The 22478-nt window shown below is 33.5% G+C and overlaps 1 protein-coding gene across 1 annotated transcript in view; it reads left to right on the forward strand.

Annotated features, from left to right (window-relative positions):
- Nucleotides 1-22478, forward strand: part of LOC108723991 (Utx histone demethylase) — an 87011-nt gene that overhangs the window by 55024 nt on the left and 9509 nt on the right. The window contains exons 4-5 of the mRNA XM_018450072.1: nucleotides 14265-14443; nucleotides 17922-18047. Of these exons, the coding sequence (XP_018305574.1) occupies nucleotides 14265-14443; nucleotides 17922-18047 (305 nt within the window). The remainder of the gene's footprint in view (nucleotides 1-14264; nucleotides 14444-17921; nucleotides 18048-22478) is intronic.

The following is a 22478-nucleotide window of genomic DNA, read 5'->3' on the forward strand; positions in this document are numbered from 1 at the left end:
TTTTGCAGCATGTTACAAAAAGATTTATAACAAATTAATTTGTTATTGGTGGAAAGTTAAACATGTAATAATGAGTGTCCAAAACCTCAAGCTACAATTTCCAATGTTCATTTGCATATAAAACAGTGCCAAATGGAAAATATAATAAAAAATAGGTTAAGTGGTACGCATTCGGCAACTTTCCCCTAATATGAAAAATTAAAAGGGAAAAAGACCGATATTTCTCTTCACAGGACTATAAGAATTGTGTAATAATACGAATTATATTTGATTTAGAGAGCTATCGAGTTTTTGTCGATTTCAATTTGTTGCGTAGAAGTGCATGGAAGTTTTGTATTTAATTCTCATGTAATAAATGTAACATTAAAAACGGAGAAGATAAAATCGATATCGATACCTATATTTTTTATAGATAGACAAGTAATCATTTACACTATAGATAGATACCAGATATCAGAGATTTTACGCTTTCCTTATTCATTTAATGTCGAAAATGAAAAGGGAAAGAAACCGACATCTTGTATCTTAATAAAATATATCAATTGTATACGTGTACGAATTGCATTTAACTTATTGTTAGAAAGCTATAGAGTTTTTACCAATTTGAATTAAAAGTTTTGTTGCATAATTTGAGAACTTCGTATTTAATTTCCAAGATATTCAAAGAGAATGAAAAATCGATATTGATATCCACATTTTTGCAGATATACAGGTAATCAATTGCATTATAGATAGGTATCAGATATCATTCTTTTTCCCAACCTTTTTCTCAAGAAAAGACGATTCAACAATTTCCAAGAAAAGTCCCGATATCTACGTAAGTACTGTGTCAATATCTATTAACGGGCCACTTCGAGTGCAGCCTTCGACTCCACGTCGCGTCACGTCAAAGATAATTCCTAACCGCGAATTCGTAGCCTTGTCTAACAATAAGTAGGCTAAGTACATACTACGCAAACTTCGCTTATCTGTCTCCGAACACTATCTTGTGGGGAGCGACGCTTACATTTTTTTTTTCCGTATATAACGCGTTTCGAGATTTATTTTAAGAAGACTGGAGATAGTGTCGCGGTTTCGGGTCGTGAACCGTTTGTTCGTTCGTTTGTTCGTTCCGTTCTTCATCACCCGGCCGAGTGAGAATTAGTTCGCGTTGTCCGTTATGCAACGGCGCACGCGCGCGCGCGCAGCTTTGCATCCATCCATTGTCCATCACGCCGCGTTGCGGAGCGCAGCGTGGCTCGACTCAACTCGACTCGAGTCAAGTCGGCGCGGCGGCTCTTTCGATGCGATAGTGGGAGGTACCGTTGCACACGCTGCATCGCGTGGCAAGGGAGAGAGAATGAGAGACCACCGACAATCTCTCCAGCCGCCACGGCACGGCAATGCGCTATTGCGAGAGCTCGTCGGACTCTTCGCTCGTCCTCTCTCGTAATTTACGACGTGTATAGTCTCATAAGGGAACTTTGCGAAGTGTTAAATTTTGATTTTAAGGTTGTAACGAAACTAGAAATTAAGAAAGTAATCAGAAAAATGTCAGGGAAATTGAAAACAGTCAGGAAATCAGGGAAAAATTGGAGAATTTTGCAAAATTTTCTGGAAAATTAAAATTTTTGGCTTTAAAGAAATTTAGTATGCATACATCACACCTATACAATTTTGGAATACTTCTAATTTAACAATTATAAATGCAAGCACTGTCAGCCACATTAATATCTAGTAATTTATATTGTTATGTTAAATGAAAAAATCATGAAATGCCTGTCAGAAATCCTGAAATGTCAGAAGAAAGTGAGACAAAAATTATGGAATTTTAGGATGAGGAATTTGTGCAACTCTGATGAAATTTTGTGTTATACATGTTATATAAATAGATAAATTTAGAAAATATCAATTGGTGAGGAAAAAATAAAATTTTTTTATAGTTTTACAAATAATTATTTCTTAATATTTTCTAAATTCGCCTATTTATGTAACTTATATGTATAAAATATTCATTAAAATCGGAATTTGACACGAAGTTCCCTTATTAGAGGTACCGTTACTTTCAACGCTGGAATACCTACTTCGGGTCAAATCCAAATTCGGTATATAACGTTACGTATGAATTTAACTCATTGTCACTAAGGTGAAAATAGCACAATTACTAAAATGGTTTCACTACTTTAAGAGTAATAATAATATAAAATTAGAAAATTTTAAAATATAATTATAAATAATTTAAATTTTATTGATTTTTTTAAATCCAAAGTTTAAATTTAATTACTAATATTAGATTAAAATAGCAATTATATGTGTGATTTATTATTATTTTAAAACTTTTTTGATACAATGACAAATGCAGAGCAGAAAATAACCCTATACATATGTTATATCTATAAAATAAAGAACACAAAGAACATCTAGTTAAGAACATAAGTACGAAATATAGATTTCGCCGTCTTGACAAAGAAAACGCTCTTTGTTTAATCGGAAACTACCGGCTGCACACGATGATTCATTGCAAAACGGCGGCGATCGAGCGGTGGTAAAACGGCGAGCGAGCCTCTCGTTCGACCCGAAGGGCGATTGTCGCCACCATCCTGTCGGTTGTAATTCGAAAATATACTCAGGATCGTGGTAGCGAGAGTGTATAAGAGAGGGACGATAGACAGAAAGACACGGAGGATCGCGCAGCTGGATCCTCCATGTCGTTGCAGGTGCAGACGTTCGCGACGGGGCAACGTGTACGCTCGCACGTGCTCGCTTTTACGGTGACATCGAAGGTGCGTTGCTTCGAGAATTTGCCTTGCCATATTTACATACGAGCAGACGCTGTTATGTACCGCAACTGCTGTCGTAAAATTTTATCATTTCTAGTATTCTCGAAACATCTTCCAAACGGTTCTCTAAAAAATATCATATATATATCTTAATATTATATCTTTTATCATACTGTGTTCCCCAATTTTTTTATTTACTGAAAAAAATGTTTTTATCAACAAAACATATCAACAGGAATGACATTTTGATTATAATAACCAGAAATTCTGTTTGGTCTCAAAATATATCTCGTTTCCTAAAAGGAAGCATTTTTTAGTACATGACGCCAAAAAATATTTTAATTGAAATAATGCTTATTAATTATAAGATATAATAATTAAATGCATATTATATATATATATATATAATGTACATTGGCTACGTTTACACCGTGCGCTTAGTCCACGACCTATACGATAGATGTCTTTGTTTAATATACAAGGATATCTATCGTATAGGCCGCGGCCTAAACGCACGGTGTAAACGTACATCCAGAGAAAGACTTCTTTGAATCGAAGAAACCTTTCTCTGGGTGTAGCCATGTAGGTAACTACTAAACACCCCCACCTTTCTCTGATGAAATGACGACTTTTATCGATATTAAAATGTTTTTTCAATTTTTTTGCCTATATCAGTTGCATTGAGATTGAGAAAAGATCGAAAAAAGTACAAACGAACTTTCTAATCGATCCGAGGTATTATTAGAATTCATAGTTTCCGCGGCAGTCGTACTGCGCGCGTTTTGTTCGTTGCCCCGTGAGTGAGAGATACAGATGCAATTGGAAAGTGAGAGAGAGTCTTGCGTGGGAGTGAGATCGCATCGAGAGCGCGATGTGGGTCACTAGGAAATTGTTAGTCGTCTGTTAGTTCCAACAGCCTTCCTGTGTGCGACCGGCAGCTGGGTGCTGCGTGGGCGTCGTAATCCCGCGGCGCGGGGCACAGTTCCAGAACTTGGGAAGGATTCACCACCCTATGTGTTTTTTTCATATGCTTTTTATGCCTCACTATTCCGTCTGCTTCATACTGTCTTTCTTTCGATGTACAAACCATCTCATTTCTCGCGTATTATTTTTTGATAGACTATCTAATAAATTTGGATTTTCGATTTTTTTGAAAGAATATTAAGAAAGATTATTATTTATTACAATTTTACAATTTTTCATTTATGATATTACGTATTTTTGTAACCAAGCTTTAAGTTATAATTCCATTAAAGTAGACGTCATTTAAAATTAACTGAAGAATGTTGTTTTATTTGTAATCCGTTTGATCCTGAAGTTCAATTGTGACTTAAGAGTTGTCGTTAAAAAGTAATACGCCTCAAGTGAAATGCCCTAAATAGAATAAACGGGAAAGTCGTACCTATAATATCATTTAAAATCAAATAAAACATTACAGAAATTGTTTAGTGTTATAAATTTTACACTTTATTACAAAAGATGGATATACAATAAATACCTACATAAAATTTAACATGTATCAAACGTGAAGCTGAAAACACATTTCTAATATTTTTATTCTTTCTTAATTCTGTTGATCTGTTTAGGTTTATTTGATTCAAAATGTAATTTTTTTCTTTCACTAACATTTTTTAAAAACTTTTTTGGTATTTGATGACTTCGTTTGTAAATGTAAAATCTTTTTTGGTGAATTTTTTTATTTCGTGCAACTTTTTAATCATATTGACCTAAATATGATCGTATAAGTAAATTTGAACAGACAACAGGATTAAATGCTCTTTAGTTTATGCGCTTTCTTTCCTTGGAAATTATTGTAACATGCAGTTAATGTCATAATGTCAGTTACTCAATTCGAGTTATTTTTAATCATTTCCGTAGGTCACTATCGCTACTAATTAATATATCGTTAATTTAACTAAAATTATAGTTAAATAATTTAACTGAATAAAATATATTAAATGTGATTCAACTTTAGTTTGTTATTTACTAAGTGCATATGTTTATATGAACATCATTTACTTTGAAACTAACCACAGTAATGGATTAATTTACAATTTGATACACATGGTATAGAAATTAAAAGTGGTAATATTTAACTCGAGAGATTGATTAATAGAAATAATTCTATTTTCAGTCAAAACGGCTCTTACTGCTTAATAATACTAAATGCAAATTTTTACAAATATTAATTTAATTTTATAAACTTTAATTTTATAAAGAGATTGAGTTATCATTGTTTTTTTGATATCTAATAGTACAAGTCACACTTTCATGTGGGATGTGGACCAACTGAACTCGTCTGTCCGAAAATCGCGAGAGATTTCGCTAGAGATTCGTCCGAGTTGAATCAGGCGCGTCATGCGGTCGTATAAGGCAATTTATGCCAACTACGGGAAAGAGGTGGAAAGAATCTTTTGTCTAGCGGCCCGCGCTGCACAATGGTTGCGCGTGGGTGTCGAAACTCGGCCCGCGTGGCATGAAACTGTGGCGACGCATGCAAGTCGGGGGACGGGAGAGAGAATTGTACTATCACATTGCGTAAGGGAACCGCCACCGCGCCGACGTGCGCGACGATATGCACCGCCGTTAGACGGTTCGTTGCATTGTTACACCGCAAACTATGTAACGCGAATACGAATCTGCATAAGAAAAGTTCCGTCGCTTCCAGGAAAGCTTTATGTGTTTGTGTTGTGTGTGTGTGTGTGTGTGTGTGTGTGTGTGTATGTGTGTGTGTTCTAGATTCATATGCAAGCATTTGTATACCGTAATAAAGTGTGAAGCTAGTATACATATATCGCTGCTCTAGTTCATTGCCGGATTGCGAATATCGCGAATGTAAGCTTTGTTTTTTTTTTTTAAGAATATCCTCTAGTTTTATTTATCTTGTACGAATTGTTACGTAGATATACACTGAGAGGAAAATTTTATGACTATAATTGCATGAAACAATATTAAATTAGGAGCTTCATCTTTATGGTTATTACTGTTGTAATGTTAGTATTAATAATTATATATTTATAGTTCTATATATTAAAACTGTATATATATATACGTATATATATGAGTGTCCTTGAAAATGACTATAAATATGCAATTGTAGTAATTGAGACAAATCACAAATACATATCAAAATCAATTGAGTTGATTTTTCTGCATTCGCATGAAAAGGACTCGCAGGAATAATTTTCGGAGCATCGAAGAGAAAAAATGCACGGAGTTTTTTTTAACTCTTACATGTATTCTCGAAATTGCGTGATAGGTAATCGTTGATGCAAAAACGATATTTTGTACGGTTTATAATAATAATTATTTGCGGCACCATCGAGTCCTCATGCGATGCAGCGCGTGTTCCAGTGTGCGTGACGCGTGTCCCAGTCTCGATGGAGGTGCGTGCTTGCGCACACTAGTGATCAAGATAACGAAATTGTAATAAGGAAGTCATTAAGAACGATTATTCTTCGAGGGGGTTTTTCCTTCGTGGGCGAGGAATTTATTCGATACCTGATCGTGTAATAAGATTTCTCGGAACGCTCGCTCTATCTCCAGCATGTCGAAATTATTGAAGCCGACTTTGCAATTGCACAGAAAATGTAGGTCGTCTCCGAACCGTTGTATCTGGTCTCAAATACACCAGCAAACGAATAGACCATTAAAAATTGCAGACATTTAATTTAAGATCTTAATAATTTTTCCCATTAGTTATTATAGCAAAGAAATGTCTTATTTTTTTCACGAGAAATAACTAATTTAATCTGTTTTTAGAAATAATAAAAACTGGTTATATATATATATAGAAATAATTTAATTATGTTGCCATACAGTTTGCAACATTGGAATAATGTTTTTTTTAAAAAACTTTATCCGCTCTAAACTGTAGCAATGATATTAACCCGAGAATAATCGCCTGGGGATATTTTTATACCCCATCGACAAGAAAATGTAGCTTGTAAAATATTGTTTTGTATGGAAATTGTTTATTTTGTTTCTTTATTAAAAACTATTTTTTACGAAACTTTAAACGCAATTCCATCGAAAACTCGCAATGAAAAAGCGTTATTAGTTAAAATCTTAATTTTTTTAGCGGCGGTATTTAAAATCATAACTTTTAACTAGAAATGCTGTCATAATAAGCTACTGAACATGTTTATGCTGTTTAATTTTGCAGTAAGAAAAATATTCTGATTATACCAACAAAATTGTATAAACAAACGATAACCAGAATTCTGATCATACTAATCAGAATTCTGGTTATCGTAACTGAATTTCTGATTATCTCGAATGTTTGATGAAATTAACTATAGCGTCTAATCTGTATCTTTTTGGTTGAATTCATTAGAATTCCAACAAGAAAAGCAACAAGAAAAACTTTTTCTAGTGTAGCTTTTGAACTTTTTTTCAGAAAATTAATTAAATCCGTAAATAATCTTAAATACTAAAATAAATCGAGAAACAATAATATACAATATATTGTTAATAATAGTGATTTTAATTAGGGGTAAACACATCTCAAGAGATCGTTTATGTAAAAAAAAAAAAAAAAAAAAATCAGGTGACTACTCTCAGGTTAATAATCAATTGAAGTAGATTCAATTAAATATTGTAAAGGGAAGGGACTATTAAGATATACGAGAAGCTTGCTGTGTAATCATGATCTTATGAAGGCTGTAATCAAACTATATGTCTATCTTTATGATTTATTGAAACTCATCGAAATTGAAGAGGCGATTTACGTTTCTCTACCAGTCGCCTGTGAAGGAAATCGCCGACAAAACGACGGGGCCGTGTTAACTAACGGATCATACTCACGATTAATTTATGAGGTGTTAAACGGTTGGTCGGTCGAAGGGTGCATTTTAATGCACCCTTCGTGCAGCGCGACGCGATGCGACGCGACGCGACGCAACGCAACGCAATGCAACGCAACGACGTCTCTCGTGCCAGGAAATTCGAAGTGTTGTACGATAATGAGAAGGTCCCGGCTTTGCTCGGAGATCGTCCTTAACGATACCGCCAGCCCTGCCGCCACACGTCACGCCGCCCTAACGACTCCATTTACACCCTCCTCCCTCGACCACAGCAGCGGCCACGATTCGCGTTCGGGATCTCGCGTTTGTTATGGCATACTTTCGCCACGCGAAATTGCAATCTCGACTATCATTGAAGCTCGCTTCCATTTTTACGTTACGCTATACAGAGCGTAACTGAGCAAGGAGATCAGTGTCGAGTAGCTGATTCAAAGAGATTCCGGGAAAAGAAACTCAAAGCGATTGATCGAAGTAGATATCGATTAAATTAAAAAATGATATTATAAGAATATTTTAAGAAATTAGCAAAAATACCGGGGATAAATAGAATAATGTGAAAATATATTACTTGTTTTATTAGTAAGAAATTGTTTTAGTTAAATTAACGACATATTGAATAGGAGCGGTGGCGACTTACAGAAATGATTAAAAGTAATTTAAATTGGATATAATGTGACATGAATTTAACTTGTATGGGTTAACTTTTTATTAATAAAACAAAGTAATGTCCTTCCCAGATGTCTACTATTATTATTCTTATCCCCTGCATTGAAAGGAAAATTTTTGATATTTATAACTAAACTATAATTAAAACTTGACTTTAAAAAGATTGCTGTTTCATACGTCGAATAAAATTTATTTGTTTAATACAGACAATTATTTCTCTCTCTTGCTGTTTCTACCAATGTAGATGAACTTCTTTATGATCTTCTAACCGATCTCGGTTCAATTTAGTCTTATAAGGCCCAGTTTTACAACTCACGATTAACTCTTAACCGAAGTTCAACTTATTCATTATCTCTTTCCAATTCTAGAATTCGAAAAAGACCAGAAACAAGTTGAACTTTGGTTAAGAGTTAACCGTGAGTTGTGAAACTGGGCCTAAGAATCAGAAAAAGATGAAGAATAAGTTGAACTGAGATTAAAATTCATCTACATTGGAAACGAGCATTACTCTCTTTCTCTCTCTCTCTCTCCTTTTTTTTTCATTCGATGTTTCGCATCGACTATATCACACGCCTATTTCGCAAGGAACGAACGAGTCACTGACATTTCTCTTTCTGCTCAGCGCGCGCGTCAGAAGTGACTCATTGCCGAAGACAACGAACCCCGAAAGGAAACGAAGTGAGTGAATGAAGCGATGAATGGGCCTTCTTATGAATGAATTTACTACCACGCTGCTCTTCGCGTGGTCGCGAGGATGACGACGACGATGACGCTTTTTCCGTCGTTTTTACTACTCTCTCGTTAAATCGCCGGTTATCCCCCGATACGTTATGAACACACGTTTCAAAACGATCTCTTTCGATCAAGCTATGTAGTCCTCCTATTTATTTGCCTTTCTAAGGTTTATTTATTCCTTATCGAAAAATCTGTCATTGAAATAAATATCGACTGCGAAGGATTTATAATTGCAAGAATATATAATATAATATATAATTATGAGAATATTTTTCTTTCAGACACTCTGTGGATAATAAACATGTTATTTCTATTTCTATCAATGTAAATTAACTTTAATCTCGGTTTAAGTTGCTCTTCACCGTTTCCTTAAAACTAAAAGTAAATTAAAAAATATGTTAAACCGAAATTAAAGTTAATCTACATCGGCAGTGCAATGTTATTATTAGTTGTAGAAGTGGAGTCCGTAGAATTAATAAACACAATTTGAAGTTGACCCAATATGTGCATTTGAACAAAATTACAGTTATGACACGTCAAGGAACAAGACAGGCTGAGGTTCACAAGGCAAAATCGCGCGTCGTTAATCAACAACTGACAGAAAGCAATCTGCTGTCAAATGGATATGTTCGCTTCGATTAGTCAAATAGATCGAGTGTCAAATGCGCACGTCCTAATAGGTAGAAATGACGGACAATTAGAGGTGCGTCTATAAATATCGCGTCATTGAAATATTAACCGTAGAATCCAGACTCGGTATCTTAAATTTTTTTCTCATACACTTGGTCATACACCAAAAAAAAATAGGTACTGTAGGCAGGTAATGATTATTTTTTTCAAGTGTTTTAAAAATTCCACAAATCTATCATAAGTTCATCACAAGCATCAAATTTATTCAAAATATATTCTGAATTCTATTAAGTTTAATACTTTAATCAAAATTATTAAATTAATTCGCTTTTTTATTATATGAAATCGCTTCATCTCGATCAATTTTATAATATTCTTCAAGAGAAAATAAGTTCTTGTTTTAAGTACATAATAATAAGTTTTTTAAATTTGTAATAAGTAATAATTAAGATTATTAAAGAAAATATTCTTTGTAAAAAATAACCGTTACTTAAAAGGAAGAAAGTCAATTAAGTAATTATTTTTCTTAGCAATAGAATGATATTTTTCTGTGTGCATAAGTATAAAGCACCCTCAATTTATTGCATTTTGGAAAAGACGGTAACAAAAGCCAAAGAAGGCCAAACAAAATATAAAAATTGCTAGTTCCATAAAATTGTAGTTCCACTCCTAGTTTTCGCGATGACGAGATCGCGGCTCGCTAGTAAAGTTTTGCCTCGCGAAAATGTAGCTTGCATTTGGTGAAAGGCGGCGGGTCAGCTGTTACGGGTCTTTATCGCGCGCGGAGATAATCGTAAGCGGCCGCGGGCGGGTGCGCGCGCGTTTACGTTACGTCGCTCGTGTTTCATAACCGCGCTCGCTTAGGATAGGAAAAGTGTGCCGTAACCCCGCTCTGTGAAAAGTGTGTCGCGCACATGCAGACGGTCGCAAAGTGTGCGTACACACATGTACACGTGACGCCAACACACGTACCGGCTTCGGCAGTGCGCGCATACTAAAATTGGAACGATATGGGGAAGATTAAAGCTGGCGTAGACCGGCGCAAAGTCGCGCCACGTTTTTCTAATAAACAAATAAGGGGGAGTTTTACTCAAGTCGTATCTCTGAAAAGAAAATAAGATAAGGCTAAAGCTAAAAATATTGATCCAGTATGGATCGAGCGAAACGAGAATAAAATATGTAAGAAGAAACATATCTTCTTTAGGTACTTCAAAAGTGACAAAACTCACTCAAAATATTATAAAAAATAAGTTTCCCAGAAAAAGGAGAAAACTTTTTCATTTTATCAGAAAATTATTAACTATAATCAAATAAGAGGCAAAAAGAAAAAAGTATTCTTAACTTTCTATATCTGCTATATTTGGATCTTTTTTTTTACGCAATAAAATTTCACTCTCTTTTTTTCTCGAATTTCAATTTCTGTTAAATAAAGGTTTTAACATTTAAGTTAAAAATTTATTTGGTAATTTAATTGAAATGTTGAAAAGTATCTAACTCTGAATTTTTTCACTTTTTTTGTGAAGACCTAGAACAATAAAAAGATGTCACTTTTGCCATTTTTGTTTCACAATCCTTAAGAAACAAATTTTGGAGCTGTGTCACTTTTGGAATAAGGAAGCGATATATACATAAAAATACAATAAGAGAATAGAATAAAAATTTGAAAGTTTAAAGAAAAATAGGCAAGAGAAAGAGAACACCCCCAGAGAAAGGTTTCTTTGATTTGAACATAACTTTTTAAAATCAAATAAACTTTTTTATTTGATTTAAAAAAATTATTTTCAAATCAAAGAGAGAGAGAAATGACGTTCAAATCAAAGAAATTTTTTCTTTAACCGTATAGCAAAGAAACATTTCTTTAAATGAAAGAAACCTTTCTCTGGATGAAAGGCAGAAAATGTGATTCACTTTGTCCTGAGAAGAGATTCACACAGGAATTTAGTGCAGTGACCTATATATTCATAATCGTTACAAACAACCGTCGTTTAACGGGAACGAAAGTGACGTCTTCGACGACGTTGCTCTTGCCTGGCTGTAAACTGACATTGGCTTGCGTCCAGCAACGACGACGCTCTGAATAAAATAGCGATCGAAGGCACACCCTCGTGCAACATGAGTTGCCCTGCAACCACCCCTCCTGAGGAAAGCAAACTTTGTGCTTGCATATTATCGGAATATTTTCTTAATGCATTACAAGTTGCGTGTGTTAAATGTGATACTTTTGTATTAACGATTCTCAGGTAATTTCCAGGGAATATATATAATTGAAAAAAAGTCTAGTATTATATATTATAAGAAGTTATTTTCACATTTTATCTTTTTCTATTCAGCGCTTAAAAAATTATAGATAAAAATATTTCTTTATCCAGTTACGTCGATGTTGAATTTTTTGTATCGATTCATCCGTATCACATTAAAAAATATTTTTATTTGTTTTATTATAAACGAAACAAATAAAAACATTTTCATTTTATTTTATTATGAACGATCCACTCAAGTTTTTGTTAAAATTTTGTATTGAATTTTTAATATATCCAAGTATTAATTTAACAATAAAATAATATAAAAGTAATGTTTTTTAAAACTGAATCTTAAGCTAAATAAATAAAATCTATTAATTTAACGTATTATAAATATTAATTTTAATGAAGAAATATAATTGCTTACAAATTGTGTCATTGTTACGTTTTTTGTATTAATTTTTTATGTTACTTTTTAACATATTTGTATTAAATTAACAATAATACAAAAATTTGAGTTGATCATTTGGAACTTGTGAAATGTGTTAAATTTAACACACATTTTTCAATTCTGTGACTGCATGATTAATATGACTTCAGGATATGCAATTTATATTGGGGATTATTTCCGTTATTATTAATTATACATATATTTAATTATAATTTAAGTAGTAATTATTAATGTACATATATAATTATACATCTCATCTGTAATTCCCATCTTTTATTTTAGAATTATAAATTATATATCATATCCTGCTTATATAATTATCTCTTCTCTACTTTAAAATTATATTATAATAATTATGTGAATTTCTAATTTTTTAACATTTCTTCATAAATCTCTACCGTAGCTTGAAAAATCATTCGCGAAGAGTAGTTTCGCAACACCGTAATTTTCACTTTTTAAGAACACCCCTTTTTTTAGTGCAATCCGTGAAATGAGCTGTTTAATCGTGGATCGCACGGCCACGACATTACAGTCGTCCGCGCTATGTTTTTTCGCACGCACGGGTATATTATTCGTTTCCGGCTTTCCGTGTGCATCCGTGCGATCGATCGGCGTGTATCGATCGCGTCGCGCATGGCGCGGGTTTGCGATATGCCGTTTGCGACAATTGTTACTGTTACGCGCATCGCCGCTCCCCCTTCCTTTCTTTCGCGGGACCCCATTGTCGCGTGACAGCGACTACATACTAGCCACTTCCTGCATGCCCACCTTGCCTTGTCGCGTGCAAACGGTGTTGAGGTTCACGGGGGAACAAAAAGCAAGGCAAAGAGCAACATGAGATAATTTCGCTTGGACGATCGCGATAATAACAATATGACAAAATAAATTTGTGATATTGAATACCCAATTTAATTTTAAATTAAATCAGTCTCCGATCTCCCGAAGGTCTCCCAATCATTTAGATCGAAAAGAGAAGGAAACGTTAATAAACAAAATATGTAGGATAAAACGTTTTCACATGCGACACTTTATTTTCGAGAAACAATGAATCTTTGTAAATTTCGAGGCAAAATTCTAATATAATTTGCTTGAAGTTTATTGAAAAACGTAATTCTGTTGATTATTCATTTCAATTCGTAAAGTTGCTATAAAAACTTCGAGTCTGACTTTTTTGCTGAAACGGAGAAACTTGGTTTCAAATTTTATCGAATAATCTCTTATTGAAATCATGTATTGTATGCGAGACACTGTTATAATATATTGAACACTTAAAAGAAGAGAGAGAATTATGGAGAACGATTTTGTTTTATTAATTAAAATAACTCAATAGATATATTATGACGTAACTACTTTAGTATAAGTTAGAGTGATACCAATTATGTTAGAGGTATAGTAGTTCTTCGTATATAGAACGAACGTATAATTTATACAAAATTGAAGAAGGGAAAAAGGTTGCGATTATGGATCAGAAGAGGGAATATGGAATACTATTAATTAGTATATGTATTCACTGAAAAAAAAACTAAATTTAAATATTTGTTTAAATATAAAGAATTTTAAGTAAATATTTATTAAATATAGACAGACCTACAAATTGAAGTTACAAAATTAATACCAATATATTTCTCAAAATTACGTAATAAATACACATTTGTAAAATTAAAATGCGGCTTCTGCAAAAATATAATAAATGCTAATGGTCATGTTATAACATCTAAGCAAGAAGTAATTTTGTGAAGAAGTTTTGACGATCGTACCTAGAATGCAGCATAAATTATTTAAGATATTATAGTATTCTATAATTTCTCACCTATTTCATAACCGCTTCCTTTTCTCTATATTTTTTCAGAAGTTGCACGAATCATGTCTTTAAGACAAATTCATTCGAGTTGTCTTATCTCTTGTTATATCTTATACGCAATTTATTTAATTATTATTTACTCAATTAATAACGGTCTTTGTATTGCTCTTGTTTCAGGGCCGTGAAAGCGTTCCAGCAGGTGCTATGGGTGGAACCAGGATTTCCACGGGCCTGCGAGGTTCACCTACGGCTCGGCTTGATGCTGAAGGTCCACGCTGAATTCGACGCCGCTTTGAAGCACCTGACCCTCGCCCTGATCGATGCCACCACACCTGCTTCCTTCTCCAAGCTCGAGAGTAAGTACTCGTCCCCTTTATTCGTGCCATTAGCCGGAAAACTCCCAGCCAACACCCCGCGCGTCGCAACTCTGTAATCGCTCCCTCACTTTCCTTCATCGAACTTGACCGCCTTTTGTTCATTGTTCATGTCAATGAGATGACTCCCGCGTGATCGTCTAGTTTAATAATTTTTTTTGAGGGACTTTTCTTGAGTTTAGCTCTAATATTTATCAGATAAAAAGGCTAAGGCCGATATTCATAGTTAATTCTTATATTTAAAACCGTTTTAGGTACAATTTTAAGATGTCATGAACCAATCAGAGAGTTGTATTAGCATATTAAAACGTTACTTAAGGCGATCTTAAAATAAGAACGGACTAAGAATACCGCCCTATAATTGATTTTTAATGCAAGAAATTCCTTACAAAACTTTTTAATCGATATTTTAATCAAACAATATTATTTTAGACCGTTTATGTGAGAACACAATCAATATTGAAATGCCTATAACGGTCGAAGCTGGATCTTTAATGCTTAAACAATTTAATCTTGATTTATTAAATATATATATTTTAATGTTCTGTACAAGATATCTTAAATATATAGCATTTTTCTTCAAATTAAAGGTAGTAGACTATTAAGTGAAGTTTCAATTTAATGGTTGGAATTTTATTGCGATAGTAATAGCCAATCGTAAAAGCTGTCCTTTTGAATAAAGAAACAATTCTTCTGTGAAAATGTGTGGTTATATCGCTCTCTGTTATAAGAACTGTATAGCTTTTGTACTAATACAATATTTCTTTGACCAGTATAACGAGATGTGTGTGATTTGACTAGAGTTATTTATGAGAGTCATACGAGTTTTACTGGTTTAAGATCTTGTCTATCTTTCGCGCACGAATTCGTGACCAACTTTCGGTTCTATTAACAACTGAGCAATAACATGCACTTATCTGATCAAAATAACCAGAAAATTGACCTGAATATTTCAATAATAAACTCATCAATTAATAGATATAACGAACAGTTGAGATATACATATTTCGTTAGTGACACGATGCTGATCGTCGAAAGAACTCAAACTTTGAGAGAGACAAGTAGATTAAAATAATAATATACTCAATAGACTCTCTGAATTCAAAAATAAAGAAAATGTATCGAACGTGTGAGTGTGTGTGAAGCTGGCGTATCATTTGGTGGAAACTCATAAAATATTGAGAGGTCTGAACGTATTTTCAATAGTTCTATAGTTCTAGATGGATAAAACTAAAAGTTCTTTTCTCTTAAGGTCTTAAAAATTGTTTAAAAAATTTGTAAATAATTTTTATCATCAGAACTCTTCGGAAGGCGTTAGGATACATTCGGTATTGCACAAAAATTATCATAGAACTCTCAGAACTGTCGATAATTAGACAGCATCTCGTCTTTATTGCTGAAAATTGTATTTTTAGGCTAAAATATTATTAAAAATTAAATAACATTGTTTATCGCCAGAACTCTTTCGGAAACTCATCTAGACCTCTTTGTTTTTCAAAATCCTACAAGAATCTATGGTCAAAATTTGCGTAGGACAAAGTGAGACGCTGCGTGAACCTAATCTTAGTTTGTACTTTCGCTTTTTTTCCACTTTAGAGGGCAGAACTATTAGTTTTATCCATCTAGAACTATAGAACTATTGAAAATACGTTCAGAACTCTCAATATTTTATGAGTTTCCACCAAATAATACGCCAGCTTCACACATACAACGTGTGAGAGATTGTGATGCTTGGTTGACTTGGACTTTTGTACAGTCGACTTCATAGCCTTTATTTTATTCGTATGACGATCATTGAAATCTTCATTATATCTAAGTCTTTATTATTATATTTAATTTATTAATTTTGTCTACATGACTATCCACAGATTTTATTCTAATTCTCGACTTCTTTTGGAATTTAAGCGACTGGGCTTTGCAACCAACATTAGCGGTACATTCATTATTTCCTCATTAAAGCTCTTGAGAAATAACGATTATATTAATTTTATTCGCCGAAGATGGCTCGAAGTGAAGTTGAAATGTTTGACTCATGTACCAAGAAGAATACATTCAATAATTAATTTGCGCTCCAATTGCTGCACTTGATTCTCATTCACAAGCAGATATTAGTAGTAATAGTAACGGGAAAGGGATGAGTAGAACTATATCAGCCTCTATATGTCTGAACCTAGTCAAAGAGTCACCTGTAGATCTAAATGGGCTTTCTACAAGTCTTAAGTCGTAAGAAATGGACCAATCACAGTCGAATGTGAGAAGAACTTATGATTGGTTAATTTCTTACGGCTTAAGACTTAAAGCTTAGATAATCGCTTATTATAGAAAACCTAAAAGAGTTTTTTTGCGATCACCGCTAAGTTAGTATAATATGGATTACGAAATTTTTCCATTTATGCGGAATGCAGGATTTAAACTCGCGAATTGTCATTTATGAGTTCGTCGCTCTCACATGGAGTCATATGATATCTCAAGCAGATATTATATCATATTTTCTGTTAATTTCCGCGGACTTTGCTCTAATGGGATCTTAATTTTAAAGTCATAAAGATGGAAACTCCTGATTAGTATCTCATTTTTTCCCCGAGAAAAAAAACTGATTGTAAATTCAGCGAGAAATCTGTCATTAATGTTGAAATCAGACCTCGTGGGGATTCCCCCTCTCCTCGCATACAAATGTATGTAGAACAAGTTCCTAGGCACGGAGGTTTCTCGCGGATGAATCACACTGATGATGACTATGCTGATTCATGACTCCGAATTGTACTATCCACGTTTTTCACGTGATGATTCGCGCGGGAATCATTCTCTTTCGGATACCGGGAATTTAGTGCGGGAATATATAATTTCCCACCGGAAATCGCGCTTTTAAATAGCCGGCCGAGCGTGGCTCGCGCGCCAGTCTTGTGCACGTGCTTATTGCTTTCGGTACCACCGACATGATGAAAATTAATCAACAATAAAAAACATTAAACTGCATGTAAATATACAACTAATTAAAGAGAAAGCCTTATCAGTCTGAACTGGATTATAATGCTTAAATAATATTTCGGTGTGAATTTATGTAATATTTAGTTTTGTAAACTGCCGAAACAACTTTCGGTCTTGAAGGGCAATCTTAAACTGAAACTAGAATCACAAATTAAATTGGCAAGCAGTTTAATGATGTTAATACCAATAAACGTCGCAAAAAGTTATAAATAATTTCTTGAAAAATATCACCTCAGCCAGGTTTCGAATCTGGACTTCCCTACATTTCATGACGGATGTCTTTACTCTGTGGAAAATTAATCAAATTTCAAATTAACCGTGATCGATGATCCTCTCCCTCACGTTCGGCTGATAAGCTCATCTTCGATGGTACAAATCGACGTAATTTGATTTCTTCGTGACTAGTCTTTGAGAGAAGTTTTTTTCTATCGAAAGTTTTACCGAGAAATCCTCTTCCGCGTGTTTGTTATAGTCAAGTTCCACATCGCTCACTTATACGAGGTTCAGGGCAAGTATCGCCTAGCCAAGGAACATTACGAGACCCTGCTGAAGGAAAAGCTGCCATTGCATCTGAAGGCCGACATTTATCGTCAATTGGGTAAGTTTGTCATTAATTATTCCTTTTGTTTTGTTAAGAAAAAAAATAGAAATTAATTTTTTATTTTTATGAATAGAAATTAATTTAAATTTTTCAAAGAAAAACTTAATTCATAAAAACAATGTCAATTAAACATTGCAAATAATCGTCAACTTACAAAGAATACATTTAAGAGAAATCTGAAAATTAGAGATTTTGCTTTTGAAGTTCAATTTCTTTTGCGTTTAATCACTAAGTTTGACATTAAGACCTATCTATGTCAATATTAAGGCGAACATAAAGGAAAGATAAGAATTGGCCTGCTAGAATATCTTATATAAATATTGAAGATCTTGTGAAAAAGGAGGGTGAAATATGTTTCGTTCGGAAATACTTAGAGGTTTCGACACTTTCTGACTCAGGGGAGTGCGTAAATATTTCATATATAAATATTTAAAGTATTGTGGAAAGAGGAATGTGAAACAAAAATGTTACTTTCGGAAAGTTCTACTTGGAAGTTCCAACATTCTCTAGGAATAAGAGCGTTTATATTTATAACACAGAAAGCCTACGATAAAAGAATAAAAAGGTTCCGTCTGATAAATTTATTTATGATTTTTAATCATAAATAAGAGTTATAATTAAATTTCTAATTCAAGTTAGAAATAATATTTCGTATAAATATACGTACGTATAAATACTTTCGCAATAATTAGATAAATAGAGTCTTATAATTATCGCCTATTTTAAAGTTTATTTGAATTATTCCGCTTTCTATTCGGCACAATTGTATTTAAAATATTATAAAAAGTTATTAATTAAATTATATTTTAAGAAAAGTTGTGAAATAAAATTACATTTTGACATAACTTTATGTTAATAAATAATAAATTAATTTGACACATCAGAGTTATCGTCGTTTACCTAATCTTTTATTTATTACATTAAATTATTTTATTAATATTTGTTTTATTAAATGAAGACAAGATTTGACAAAAACGATAATTTTGATATCTTTAATTAATTCATTATTATTTATTGATATGTAATTATTTCAAAATATAGTTTCCGTAAAAAATATAGGTATCAGATACAAAAATATCAGTAATAATTTGAAACAGAATATTGAAGTTTTCGACATTGCAACTTACTTCGTGTTACTTTCGAAAATATTCGAGGATTCCGCGATCCTAGACCTAGGGGGAACACTTTAACGTATCCCTCCGTACCTCGTTGCAATTCGGTAGTCTATGCGCCAGTCTAGAACAGAAATGGGGAGAAGGGAGAGAAACTTAGGGCAGGTGCGAGAGAAACAGAAACTAAGGGATAGTTTTCCCACAACTAGAGCTTCGCTCCCTCTCTCTCCGACCCATTCACACGGCCTCTCCTACCCTCTTTGTTCCTCGTTCATTCACTCTCTCTCCTCCTTCCCCCCCGAGTTGCCTCTCCGTCTCATCCCTCAGTCCACCCTAACCCGGAATAAATCAATACACGTGTCTGCAGACTACTTGGCAGAGTGCAGCCGGTCCGCCGAGAGCCTTCAGTCGAATCTATGAGACTGAAGGCTCGACGATCCAAAGGAAAAATCGCTCTTTCACTACCGTGTTCTTTTGTCACTTTGCACAGAGACGGTATCTCCTTTCTTCCTTTTTTTGTTTACCAGGAAACACAGGTAGAAAGTTAGCAAGTAAAGAAAAACTCATTTTTCTTTCTTTTAAAATAAAAACCTTCCTTCCACCCTTTTTCTATTTATCTAAAAAAACAGAAAGAAAAAAGAAAATAAAGTTTTTAATGAAAGTCCTTCAAGCTTTTCAAAAGGTTAATTGCTGTAACGTTATTATATACTTTCCGAGCATCGCGACGTGTAGTTTCGGACTTTTAGGCCTCGGTCGAGCGTTTTTTTCTATCCTTCGGAACGGATCGCTTTACGGTGAAAGTCTGCACGTCCATCTCACGAAAGATGCGTCTCTTCTTTCGGGGCTGCGCTTCTTCGAGGACGTTGCGAAGCGTTGCGAACGGGACATCCACTTTACGGACCGTTTATGGATCCTCGCGTGTCGGCGAACCGTCCCGGTCGCGACCGGTCCCGCTTCCCTTTTTTTGGAATTCTGTCTTGTTGCTCTCTTTCATCCGCTCTCTTTTCCACTGTGGTGAGAAAGAATGAAGAAACAAAGGTTCTTCCTCTTTCTCCCTCAACATGCGATGTGTTGCATTGTGAGGAATAAATTCAATTTGTATTATTACATTTTGGTTGCAATACGAAAGATTCGCATAATATAGACAATGTGTATAAAAGTTAATATTTTGCGAGATATTTCAAATTTTGTACAAACTCTCTTTAATCTCATCGATCGATTTTTTCACTTAATATTGTTTCATATTTTATTTATCTAAATATGTCAAAATAAAAAATATAAAGCAAATTTCTCATAATTGATTCTTTTGTTATTTTTATACAAAACGATTAACCCTACAATGCTATCGCTATTGAGTGATACAATATTGCTATTGCATTCTGTATGTTACATATCAGTTTGAACTCTCTGTGGTCAGTATTATAACAGAGAGCGTGATAAGTGATTTAAATTTTTAAGTAATTTTGTGTTATTATTTTATATCATATATATATATATTTTATTTAAGTGTTATGAGAAGATATATACGATTAGATTACATACTCCATCATTTTTAAATGAATTTGACAGCTGCTTATTGTTTTCTTTTCTTTTAAGTTAACTAGATTATTTGTGTATTTATAAACATCTAGATTATAAACATTTTATCATTAAAAGTATGAAATGTATGTGAAAAACTTGTGTTACATTAAATAAAAGTAATCTATTTCTTTGTACGTAAAATTTACTTATCGATAGCATTTTTAGGGTTATGGAAATTATTGTAGATTAAAAAATTCCCATATTTTATAAAAACGAAGTAAATGAACTCTAAAATTGAAGTGATGCGAAAAATACTAATGTCACCATGGAGTTAGCCCCAAAATGTCGTTAACCATATGATACTTTCCATATGATATTTTTCATCACTTTAACTTTAGAGTTGATTTATTTTTAACTACAAAATGTGGGTTAACCCACTGTTGCAACAAACTATACCTTCAATTGTGTAAAAAATTATTTTAATTAGGAGAATAACAATGATGTAAATATTTCATAAAGCTTTCAATAATCTGTTCTATATTTTTTGGTTCAATAATTTTTGTTGTATATGCCTCATTTTTCCTTCAAAACTTCGATGAAACCTTTTTTAAAGTTACACAAATATAAATATTCGTGAAAAATCTATTGTTTTTGAATATTATAATATTGGGAGAAAGTTTTTCGGGGTGATCGGTTGGTGTGATTTAAATCGACTGACAAATTGAAGCTTTCGGGACCCAACCATAGCCAGGTGGACCGATTTAAAGGCAGGTCGGGCAGATTTGCAAATCGAGCGCATATGGGATGTGACGTTTAGGACAGGTAAATACGCCAGGTGAATAAATAACATTAAAGGTAGACGAGTAAGCGAAGCGGCGCGGCGGTGCGTATCGCACGATCAGTAATTATTTTAATCCCGCGAATAAATATTCTGGCGGAAATATTTCCAAAAGAGTTTCAAAATTTGGGTGTTCTCTCTCCCTGGATTAAAGTACCATGTACTAAAAATGTATGACAAATATTAAACACGAAAGCTTTTTCCTTTTTCAAGTTTTTGCCTCTAGGAAAGTTATCGATTTGAGTTTTTATTCGTTAAAGCAGTCATCATAGATCCACGATACACATTTTTATCTAAAAGAAATTTTTAAAAATATTCTCAAAAATTAAAATTTTTAGGTTTTATTTAAATCAAAGTTTGGCAAAAAGACGACAGAAAAAAACTTTTGCACCCACTTAATAATTATTATTAATTTAAAGGAGTTTTATGTTCTCTTTCATCATTAAAATAAAAGAGTTATTAAAGCTATTGAAGAGATAGAAGCGTAAGTGGGTTGAAATTAACCGATCGAGCGATTTAATTAACTTCAGTTCCCACGTGCAGTTCCGCCACGTGTTCACCTATTTACGGTCGTACATTTATTGTCGCGAATAACAACTTCTTGCCGACGCCCCGCTTTTCCCACGACGATTAATCCGTGGGGTATCAACAGGTAAACACGCGTCGCGCAAATATGAAAGCAGTGACCATAAATCAACGTCCTGTTATATCGGAAACGCGTGGAAGGATATTATTTTTTTTATTATATACATATATATAGAATATTATATATATGTATGAATATATATATATGAATATTATGTAGATAAAAATATATAGTATGTGAATACTAAATATGTTGTATACTAATTATATTGTAGTATTCTAAAGAAAATGTCCCGAGAGATTTAAATAATTATACAATATTTTATATCCTTCCTTTCAAGAAAATTGGATGATTTTAGTTAATCCGAGGAA

This window comes from Mycetomoellerius zeteki, unplaced genomic scaffold, assembly GCF_001594055.1.
Source record: "Mycetomoellerius zeteki isolate Tzet28-1 unplaced genomic scaffold, Tzet1.0 scaffold265, whole genome shotgun sequence".
NCBI classification, from domain to species: domain Eukaryota; kingdom Metazoa; phylum Arthropoda; class Insecta; order Hymenoptera; family Formicidae; genus Mycetomoellerius; species Mycetomoellerius zeteki.